General features: G+C 43.4%; 1 protein-coding gene across 1 annotated transcript in view; it reads left to right on the top strand.

The window, feature by feature from the left end:
• The window catches only part of SARS1 (seryl-tRNA synthetase 1), a 48,535-nt gene extending 39,439 nt beyond the window's left edge, over positions 1–9,096 (top strand). The window contains exons 9-11 of the mRNA XM_068269430.1: positions 316–473; positions 5,283–5,412; positions 8,750–9,096. Of these exons, the coding sequence (XP_068125531.1) occupies positions 316–473; positions 5,283–5,412; positions 8,750–8,898 (437 nt within the window). The 3' untranslated portion in view covers positions 8,899–9,096. The remainder of the gene's footprint in view (positions 1–315; positions 474–5,282; positions 5,413–8,749) is intronic.
• Positions 9,097–11,412: the final 2,316 nt, after the last annotated feature.

An 11,412-nucleotide genomic window follows, 5' to 3' on the forward strand; every position in this document is an offset into this window, starting at 1 on the left:
ATTTTTTTTAAATGTCATTTTATTTCCATGTAACTTTAGTTGGTAATATGTTCCAGCTCAACTGTCCCTGGGGAAGTCTTTTGACTTTTACGCTACAGTATGTCATTGGTATATCTGAGCTATATGAACCTAGTGTCCTCTAGTGAGTGGTAATATAAATATGCTAGACTGCACTCAGCCTAGACCAACAAGGTAGAAAAGGTCTTTATTAATTACATAAAATATACAGTTAATACTCATTTGAAATGCGCTGTACTTATAACTTGGTTAAAACAAATAGCTTACATAACTATTTTGTTTCCTCTTCCCCCACAGGCTCTTTAAATCATGCAGCCAGTAAGAAGCTGGACTTAGAAGCATGGTTTCCTGGTTCTGGTGCCTATAGAGAGTTAGTGTCTTGTTCAAACTGCACTGACTATCAGGCCCGAAGGTTGCGCATCCGTTATGGACAGACAAAAAAGATGATGGACAAGGTAAAACAATGGGCTGCTTTTCATATGCCATTAGCTCACTAGCTAGTAGAGGAAGTTGTATTTAGTATACCATACTACAAAGTAATGCCTATTCCAGATCAGGAAATTGGAGGCTGTGAGATAACCATGACAGCCTGGGAACTAGCACCTTCAAATCAGGAAAAAAAAAAACCATCAGCAAGACTGCTTTCTTACTTCTGTTTTTGTCTAGTTCATGCTAAATACAAGTTCCACTAAAAATCGAACAAGGCAAGTTTTAATAGCTTTCAGGCTTATTAGTTATTATAAGCATTATATGGCAGCAAATTGGTGAATGGGATACGTGTTTCATTGGCTAGATATGACTGTGAAATTTCACTGTAGTTCTTGTCCCCTCCCCTCTAGATGCAGCAGCAGGTTGGTGAATCAGGCGTGCAGAGTAGGAAGAAAATAGATGCCAGACTACATTTTTTTTTCAGCTTGCTTGATGTACAGTAGCAATCAGGTGTCCCATAATTTACGATACAGATTTGTAATTTATAAAATGGCCATTTTGATTCTAGACATCAACAGGAAGTTACTAAACCTACGTGTCCTAAGCCAGTATGCATAGGTGCAGATCTACAAAAGTGGTGTTGGTAAAACCTATTACAATATTTACACTAATGAACATAATTGCATTGACAATTTGCCTTGTTTTGAGTTTAGTTGACATTTCGTACAAGTATGGTTCTGTCAAGCTTAAAGTGGTCCTGAATTCTTGCACTGGAATTAAGGAAAACCGAGAAATGCACCCTGTATGTACTTGGAGAGTTTAGCCTGCCTAATTTCCCCCTCATCTGTGACTAAGCACAAGTTGAAATTTGATCCCTTAGCTGTGTCAGCTGACTGCCACTGCAGAGAGCTCATTTGTAAATACAGGATATTAATATGTCTGCTTCCATGAAAGTAGAAACCGTGCAGATTTATTGCAGGATTTATATCCGCTGTAACAAAGACATTTTTTCTTTAAAGGTTATTATGCTGTTTGCTTATCTTTTAGAGCTGAGGTGAAGTTTTGAGTTTAGGTCTACTTTAAACCTGAAGTGAAAAAAGTTAAGTTCCTTACCGCCGTAGCGGGAAGCCTCTGGATAGTCCAGAGGCTTCCCCGTTCTTACGCCCCTCCATTTCACAATTGCTTGTGGCCGCGTCCCCTCTGGACCATCCAGACACACTGTAGAGGCACAAAGTACGGCCTGCCCAGCTGTGCAGGGGCAAACTCTACCGGTGCCTGCATAGGGTGGCTGAGCTTGTACACTGGGGGAGCGCGGCTGTGAAGAAGAGTCCTGGTAAATAGTGGAGGGGTTGATGAGGATCGGGGAAGCCTTTGCAGGCTCTAGAGCAGGGGTCAGGAACCTTTTGGCTGAGAGAGCCATAAACGCCACATATTTTAAAATGTAATTCTGTGGGAGCCATACGATATGTTTCAAGCTGGGACAGTGGTCATGCGCAGCAGAGGGCTCATGTCCCTGTTGCCATGGTGATGTGTATACAATTGATCCGCCGGGCAGCGGAAATGTCAGACACGTCTTCGGCTTCTCTTGGGTTTCAGCAACATCTGCAATTTCCCAGAGAGCCAGAAAGAAGGAATACCGACTAACAGCTTGTACAATTAGCTAGCTGACTTGGGGGTTGATTCCCTTTGTAGGACAATATCCTCACACTTTGGCCCAATAGGCTACCTGTCAAGTGACAGGCAGCCTATTGGGCCAATCAAAGTTCGGGGATCTCGTCCTACAAAGTCACTGGACCTGACAGAGTCCAAAGTGGGACAACTGGAGCAGCTGTTCCTTTTGAGGGGAGCGCGAGTGAGTTAGTAGTGCATGCTACAGCAGTAGCGTGCCTACTTTGAAAATTTTACTTGCGCTGTCACACTAAGCTGCGCTGCTTGAGCGTTGTAGCTTAGTGAATCAACCCCTACTGATTTGTCTGTGAGCCAGATGTAGCCATCAAAAGAGCCACATCTGGCTCCCGAGCCATAGGCTCCCTACCCCTGCTCTAGAGGCTTCCCTCTGAAGTGGTGAATATCTAACTTTTTATTATTTTTCTTTTATTCGCCTAAAATTCACTTTAAACCTTAAATGATCTTTTAAATCTCTAATTACCATAGTCTTAGTGTAGATTGGTTTCTGTTCAAAATGTAATCAGGCATGGATTAGTTGAATTTACGTTGATGAAAATCTGATAACTTTGCACTTTCCTATGACCTACAGTATATTTAGCAAGTTGCAGGAATAAGGCTGAATTAAATGAGCCTTTTTGTTGGTTAACTAGATTACAGCAAGCTTTCAAGATGGCTCCAGTCTTTTGTCCTAGAATATGTATACAGATCATCATACTAGGATTCTTTTTAGATGCTGTTTTTTTTTTTAAACTAAATGGTTACTAGCAATGATATATATATTTTTGATTCTGTTTTTGTAAATTGTATTTTTTAGATGGGTGTTTACCAGCTAATACAGGGTTATCACTGTTTCATAATTCCCAACAAAAGGCACATTTCTGTTATTCTTCATTATTTCACTAAAGTTCAAAAATTGTATTATAGCTTACTACAAGTGTGTGTGTGTGTGTGTGTGTGTGTGTGTGTCTTGGTTAGAGTTTAATACTCCGTAAAATGTTGTACTGGAAATAAAAGAAAAAAATACTTTATCTGCAACCAGCAATTGACTTTACAATTCTACTTTTAGACTATTGCACTTTTAGAAAGTGGTACCTTCCTAACTGGTATCTGCTCTCCTTGCTTGTGTTTTACCATTAAAGTCTGTTCAACAATGGAAGAGCAGCAGTTGCTGAAGCTGACTTCTAGTGTAAAGCAGATTTTAGTTTCATTTGAGCTTAGACTTTACTAGACTTTATATTTGAAATGATCCCTGGAATCTCAGTAGGGTGGTTCTAGTCCCCCATTTTCCAGGTGGATCAGATTTGTACTTTTTCTTAAGTTGAATGTATATGCCCCCTGTTTTTATTTTTCTATGAATATTATACTGTTCATTGTTTGTTGGTATATCCAATTTCTAGTCCATGCTTTAATAAAGCTTCCGAATAATGTCTCTCCCTTCTACCACAAAACTCCCGGCAGCATTAAATACTATTCCCCCTCCGAGTTGTTGCAACTCAGAGGGAGATGTACTTCAGGGCCTGGCAGCTGCCTGAGCCCCGAATTACCCTTACGCGCCCTGCACAACATAACATTGCTACTATGGGGCGCCTAGTTTTGGCACCCAGCGGTGAGTTCCATGTGCCGAAACCACCTGCTTCGTGTGTAACTGCCAGCCAGCGCGCGCAGCCATCATGTTCTTAAAGTGAACCTCCAGACTAAAACTCTACTCAGCAGCATTGAAAAGGCTTGGTGTTTAACAGTTTCACAGCATCAGAACTTTGTTTTTCATACCCAAGCCTTATTTTTAGCTGCACAGAAGCTAAGCTCTGCCCCATTAAAGAAAGCTGCCCGGGCATTTTTCCCCTGATGCTGTGCAAAGCATGATGGGATTTCTAATGTTCTCGTTGCTTAGCAGCTCGGAGAGGTGATCAGGACACAGGACAGTTGGAACGGTGTCCTAATCCCCACAAAAACATGGCTGCCTGTTCTTTTAAAACAGGGTGGGTAAGATATTATATTACCAATCCTTTTTTTAATTAACATAACTAATGTAACTTGATGACAGTATGTTTGTTCAGGCTCAAGTTCCTCTTTAACTTCATCTTTCAGTGCACCTCAATCCAGCCTCCTTTTCCACATCCCTGCAGTCTTCCCTGAACATGAGCATCCTCAGTGATTGGATAGCAAGTGAAGGATATAGTCACAAAAGAGATGCACCACAGAGGGCAGCATGTATATTACAAAGGAGGAGGGCTGGCATGAGCCCAAAAGTGCTGATGCGATCCTGGTCAATGATAAAACTGCAAGTCCAGTTAATATCAGTGGTCGAAATTGCTTATCCCATTCCTTGTTAGTATGGTTTTTGCCAGTGATGAGGACTGGGGCTAGTTTGACAATTAAGCAGGGCTGTGGAGTTTGAGCAATTTTTGGATACCTGGAGTCAGAGGTTTCATAAACTGAGTCTGAGTTGGATGATTTGTGTACCATCTCCACAGCCCTGCACTAAGCAGTCAGTTTCAGTGGTAACCGTGTCAGAATCTGTCACTGATCTGAAACCACTATTATGCTGGGCATTGTAAGTAAGCTAAGACACAATACAGGCGCACTGGAAATTAGGACACAATGGCCTCAATTCACTTTGCTTTACCAAACACTTTATCAAACGTTTGATAACTTACCTCATGAGTAAAATCTAATTTTGAATTCACTAAGGTGTTATAGATTTATTGAACATTTTATCAATAAAACATTCGATAAAAATATAACCCCTTGGTGAATTCAAAATTAGATTTTACCCATGAGGTAAATTATCACATGTTTGATAAAGCTTAGTGAATTGAGGCTATTGTGAAGCACTAAGTTGAAACATACCGGTACATTGAGGGGCACTGGAAAGCTGAAACACTGAAAAGAAGATTACTATGGAGAGTGTAGAAAGCCGGGACATGCTGCTTTCTGTACTGGAATTTTGCATGGAAGCTTCATGTCATTGAAGCTGATCAGCAGTGTAAAGGTTGAATAATACTTTAAAGATTTTTCTTTTCACTATGAAGTATGCTATTCCAAGGGTACTGTCAAAATCTGTTATAGTTTTAGGCTATGATAAGCTCCATGAAGGGACTTGTTCTACTTAGGTTCAGGGCTCATTAATTTACTGTAAATGATTCTTTTTATCCTCTGTGTTGTAGGCTGAATTTGTGCATATGTTAAATGCTACTATGTGTGCCACAACAAGGACCATTTGTGCAATTCTGGAAAATTATCAGACTGAGGAGGGAATTGTTATACCAGAAAAACTCAGGGACTTTATGCCGCCAGGTCAGTATACATAGTGATATCTTTTATGTCTAAAATTGCAGCATATATTTCTCTAGGAAGAGCAGAATGTTTAATACTAAACTGATTTATCATTATTTGAAATACTGAAAAATATCTACCTTAACTACTTAATGACCACCTCATGCCAATTGGCGTGAACGTGGCGGCTCCCCCAGGACCGTGTAACAACAATTGGCGTTAGGTCCTGGGGGTGCATGATTTACATTGTACAGCACTGCGATCTACAGCAGCGCTGTACTGGGGACAGCCGTGGTGATCGGCTGTCCCCTTGGGAGGCTCTGAGGGCAATCTGCTTTCATAGGCTGATGCCTAGGAGTGCCGATCGCTGTAATTGGTTGCCGGGGGGTGGTTCATTTGTGTGCTTAGTTGGATGGCTCTGCAGCTACCATTTAAGCTGTAGAGCACTAAATTGTTAAAAAAAAAATAGCCTGTTCACTAGGGGGTGTAAGCCTGCGGTCCTTAAGAGGTTAACTGTAATAAGTTTTCTGTCATCCAGCTTAGCTGTCATTATTACCATAAAGCTTTTTTTTTTTTTTTTTAAACCCTTGCCAGCAAAATTGGTGACAAGCTTTGTCCTCCTAGCTATGGTAAAGGCACCCATAATCTGATCAATGATGTAATGTGCCCACCTGATCGATTTAGCAATGGCTCAGTCTGTGTGACGATTTTTCCGACCAGTAGACCCCTGGACAGTTTTCCCCTCTTCAATATGTCATCCATTCCCCCAGGGCTGTTTATGTCAGTATATGTGGCGGAGTCGCATGGTTCAGGAGCCCCCAGTGGCTAAGACTCAGGAGGTTGTGTGCCAGCGGAGGTGAATCTTTGACACTCGCTCATCCGATACGGATTATCAGAGAGGGATGGAATCGGATGAGCATAGCATGCAGGAGCATCTGGCTGGAGAAATATCAGGGCTGCTGCACATAAAACTGTGGTTCTTGGTAGTTCTGCTCCCATTTACTACTCTAAGGAGGTGCGCACGATAGTGAATGTTATCAGGATCTGGGTGAGACTCCTCCTGTCCACCAGTAGTGTAGTTTTTTTTTTTTTTGAAGATTGTGAAGGATCTGCAATACATCTCAGTAATCGGGGTCCCCAAGCCATGTGTAGACAAAAAATACTGTGCGGCGTGGTGGTTAGCACTTTCACATTGCAGCGCTGGGTCCCCGGGTTCAAATCCCAGCCAGGGCACGATCTGCAAGGGGTTTGTAAGTTCTCCCTGTATCTGTTTCCTCTGGATACTCCACTTTCCTCCCACATTCCAAAAACATACAGATAAGTTAATTGGCTTCCCCCCCCCTTTTTTTTTTTTTTTTTAAATAATTTCACACCATCACGGGTATACTTAAAGATGTGTGTGCACACATTGTATGTTGCCCTTAACGATCTTTAGGACAATACTGCACAGACCCAGGGCTTGCACAAAAACACAATGGCCTCAATTCACTATGCTTTATCGAACGTTTGATAATTTACCTCATGAGTAAAATCTAAGTTTGAATTCAGTAAAGTATTAAAGATTTATCAAAGGTTTTACCGATAAAATGTTGAATAAATCTATAACACCTTAGTGAATTCAAAATTAGATTTTACTCTTGAGGTAAATTATTGAACGTTTGATAAAGCTTTGTGGATTAAAGAGAACCCGAGGTGGGTTTGAAGAATATTATCTGCATACAGAGGCTGGATCTGCCTATACAGCCCAGCCTCTGTTGCTATCCCAAACCCCCCTAAGGTCTCCCGGCACTCTGCAATCCCTCAAATCACAGCCACGCTGCTGCCAAACAGCTTGTCAGAGCTGGCTGTGTTTATCTCTATAGTGTCAGTCTGCTGCTCTCCCCGCCTCCTGCAGAACTCCAGTCCCCGCCCGCATCCCTTCCCTCCCTGCTGATTGGGGGGAAGGGACGGGGCAGGGACCGGAGCTATGCAGGAGGCGGGGGAGCAGCTGAGACTGACACTACAGATGTAAACACAGCCTCACAGTATGGCTGTGATTTATGAGGGAGTGCAGGGGGACCTTAGTGGGGTTTGGGATAGCAACAGAGGCTGGGCTGTATAGGCAGATCCAGCCTCTGTATTCAGATAACATTCTTTAAACACACCTCGGGTTCTCTTTAAGATCTGCCAAGCAGCAAATTGGTCATCAATAAACACCTTCATTGCTCATTATAAAGTTGATGTTTCTGCATCCACTTCGGTGGAATGCGGGAGAGCCGTTATCTCCTCCTCTTTAAGGCCAATGAGTGCTCTTCCAGGGTGGTGTTGTTGTAAAATGATGCCTAGACCAGGCATGGGCAAACTTGGCCCTCCAGCTGTTAAGGAACTACAAGTCCCACAATGCATTGCAGGAGTCTGACAGCCACAGTCATGACTCATAAAGGCAAATGCATTGTGGGAGTTGTAGTTCCGTAACAGCTGAAGGGCAGAGTTTGTCCATGCCTGATCTAGACAAAGCTCTCCACAGGGCTGCTTAACTGAGTGGACACATTTTTTTCTGTTTTTGCTTGAGAATTTCTAATAAGATGAGGCATAAAGTAATATACATTTAAATAAATGTGACCAGTTTTGTGGAGCTGCACTGCTCATCAAAGGAGTTATCAGGAAAAATCTACAAAATGAGTTATTCACCTGGGGCTTTCTCCAGCCCCTGGCAGCCGACTGTCCCGCTCTCCGTACATGGTGCAGAGACTGACTCAGAGGTCGTCCTCACTGTACCTGCGCGAACCGGCGCTGTCAATCAATCCCATGTTTTACACGACTTACTGCGCAGGTGTGGGCTGGAGAGCCCCAGGTGAGTAAAGCTCATTTTGTAGATTTTTCCCTGGTAACTCCTTTAAAACAAACCTGTGTATCTCTTATAACGCAGCTTACCACACTGCAATGAGAAGCCTATGGGACGGTCACAGTGTGACAGAGTCTTATTGAAATGTGTAGCGTTATGGTAATGCTTTGCTTGCAGTGCGTTACCTCTAAAAACTACCAGGTACAGGAAAGCATACTTTCCATTGCCTGTATGCGACGGTAACACCGCATTAATGTGCGTTATCATCTTTTTTTGCATTGTAATGCTGCATTGCTACTTGAATGTCACATCATAACACAACATCCCATTGTGAACCTAGCCTCATACGGGGTGGGAGTGATTTGTTTCAAGGCATGCAGTTTTGTGATGAAGAGTAAATGTGTCCAATGAATGATCGTGGAGATAAGTGTTATGTATAAATTGGAGGTTTACTGTTAAATTCAGCATTCATTTCTCATAGACAAAACCTAAAACTTTATCATATCTGTGTATAATTGAATTTTTTTCCCCCAGGAATGAAGGATATAATAAAATTTGTAAAACCAGCTCCAATTGAACAAGAGCTCACTAAAAAACAAAAGAAACAACAACAAGAAGGGAAAAAAAGTCATAACGCTGATTTGGAATCTCAGTTGCAGAAGATGGAAGTGAATAGTGCTTAATCTTGTAATTTCTATTCCTGTGCACGTACTCTGCTAGCCAACTGACATGCAGCACATCATTAAATTATTACTGGGCCCATGTCATATTCTTTTACCACTGTAATTTTAGTGCCTGCTTCTTACAAGAAGGAAAGTGGCTGGTAGTTCAGCTTGAGGGATTATGGAAAATGCATATAAAAATAAAGGAGGTTAACTAAACTGTTTGCTTTTTTATTTTCTCTGAAAGCCCAAATGAGGTAAAACAATACAATCCTGCTAAGTAGGTAATGCTACTACAGTGCTTTAAATGGAGTGTCTAAGGTGCTAAAATAAAAAAAAATACTTACCTGGGGCTTCCTCCAGCCCCCAGCAGCTGTCCTGTGCCTTTGCTGCAGCTCTGCTCCCAGCCGGTGGGTCCCCTCTGGTGCAGACAGGTCGGCATCTGCTGCGTGAGAGCTGCTCTGTTCCACTGACATCACGAGTGTTCTGTGCAGGCGCAGTACACTTCAGATGATATCAGCATGACCACTTCTCCCGCAGGCACAGATGCTGCTGACCTGGCGAGGTTGACATCTGTACCGGAGGGGGCCACTGGCTGGGAGCTGAGCTGCGGTGAGGGCACAGGACGACTGCTAGGGGCTGGAAGATTTTTTTTTTTTTTTTAGCACCTCAGACATTCTCTTTAAACAACCCCTAAATTGAGAGGGATATCGAGGCTGCTATATTTTTATACATGACTGTTCTGCTGATTCTCTGTCTCCACTAAGTTTAACCATAGACTCTGAACAAGCATGCATATGTCTGTGACTGAAGTCTGACTGGATTTTCTGCATGCTCATGTGTGATCCAGATACTGCGGCATCCAAAGAAATTAGCAGAATAGCCAGGCAACTGATATTTTTTAAAAGGAAATAAATATGGCAGCATCCATATCCTGTTTAGATGGACCATTATTGTACAAATTGTAACATTTAAAATGCCTGCATATATAGTGCAATTTTTACTCGGGGACAAGATGTACAATTGTTTTTTCCCTGTATCACTGTCACTAACAGTAGGTAGTAAGTCTTTGAAAGCTTTTGGTCTGTCCATCTCTATATTACCTTTACTCTTTACAAAAGTACTCGCTGGAAAGGATCTTTAAAACAGTCAGCTTCCCTACTTGATTGGCAGCTCCAGTAATCTGGTCACTTCGGCTGAAGTCGCACGGGAACGCCCCCGATACAACTTCAGCCAAAGCGGCCGGATTACTGGAGCTGTCAGTAGGCTTAAGGAAAGGCCAGAGAGGAGCTCCAGCTATCTCACACATTTAAAAAGGAAACCAGTCATGTCAAATAAAAAAAAAAGCTAGATCCATAAAAGGAAGCCTTAAAGGGAACCAGAGAGGAATGGGTTGTTAAAATAGAAAAAGCTTTTATACTTACCTGGGGCTTCTTCCAGCCCCATAAGCTTGGATCTCTCCCACGCCGCCATCCTCCGCTTCCTGGAACCGCCGGTACCGGGCTGGTCACTTCCGGCGGACACGGCCAATTCTCCGCATCACAGGCGCTCCCTTCATACCCGTACCCATACGGCTGCGCAGTAGGCAGCCTCATGCGTACTTCTATAGAGGGGGCTCCGTGTGATGCAGAGAATCGGACGCGCCCGACTCGCGGCAATGACGGGATCCGGTACCGGCGGTTCCAGGCAGCAGAGGACGGCGGCGTGAAAGCGATCCGTGCATATGGGGCTGGAGGAAGCCCTAGGTATGTATAAAACCTTTTTTTGATCTTCTCTGGTTCCCTTTAAAGGGAGCCAGAGCTCTTAAAAAAAAAAAAAATTGTTTACAGCTCAGGCTCCCTTTAAAGAGGAACTGTAACGACAAAACGGCCCCTGGGGGGTACTCACCTCGGGTGGGGGAAGCATCCGGATCCTAATGAGGCTTCCCACGCCGTCCTCTATCGGCCAGGGGTCTCGCTGCAGCCCTCCGTGCAGCGGTGACGTAATATTTACCTTCCTGGCTCCTGCGCAGGCGCTCTGACGGTTGTCAGCGCCGAAGTAGGCGGAAATACCCGATCGCCGTCGGGTCTGCTCTACTGCGCAGGCGCAAGTTTCCGGCGCCTGCGCAGCAGAGCGGACCCGATGGAGATCGGGTATTTCCGTCTATTTCCGAGCCGAAAGTCGCCACAGCGCCCCCGCTGGAGCCAGCAAAGGTAAATATTGAACTGACAGTCGTCACAGTCGCCGGCTGTTCGGAGGGCTGCGGCGAGACCCCCGTGGGACAGAGGACGGCGTGGGAAGCCTCATTAGGATCCGGAGGCTTCCCCCACCCGAGGTGAGTACCCCCCAGGGGATCTTTTTAATGTTACAGAGTCTCTTTAAAGCTTCGTTTTATGGATCTAGCTTTTCTTTTTTTTTTTTGACATGACAGGTTTCCCTTTTAAATGTGTGTAACACTTTTCCTAACAAAACAAACAAACAATGAAAAACAAAAGTTTGCTTTCTTAAAACAGAAAGAATTTGCGATAATTCAGGTTGGAGTGAGCTTGCATACAG

The sequence above is a fragment of the Hyperolius riggenbachi genome, chromosome 2, assembly GCF_040937935.1.
Source record: "Hyperolius riggenbachi isolate aHypRig1 chromosome 2, aHypRig1.pri, whole genome shotgun sequence".
In the NCBI taxonomy this organism is placed as follows: domain Eukaryota; kingdom Metazoa; phylum Chordata; class Amphibia; order Anura; family Hyperoliidae; genus Hyperolius; species Hyperolius riggenbachi.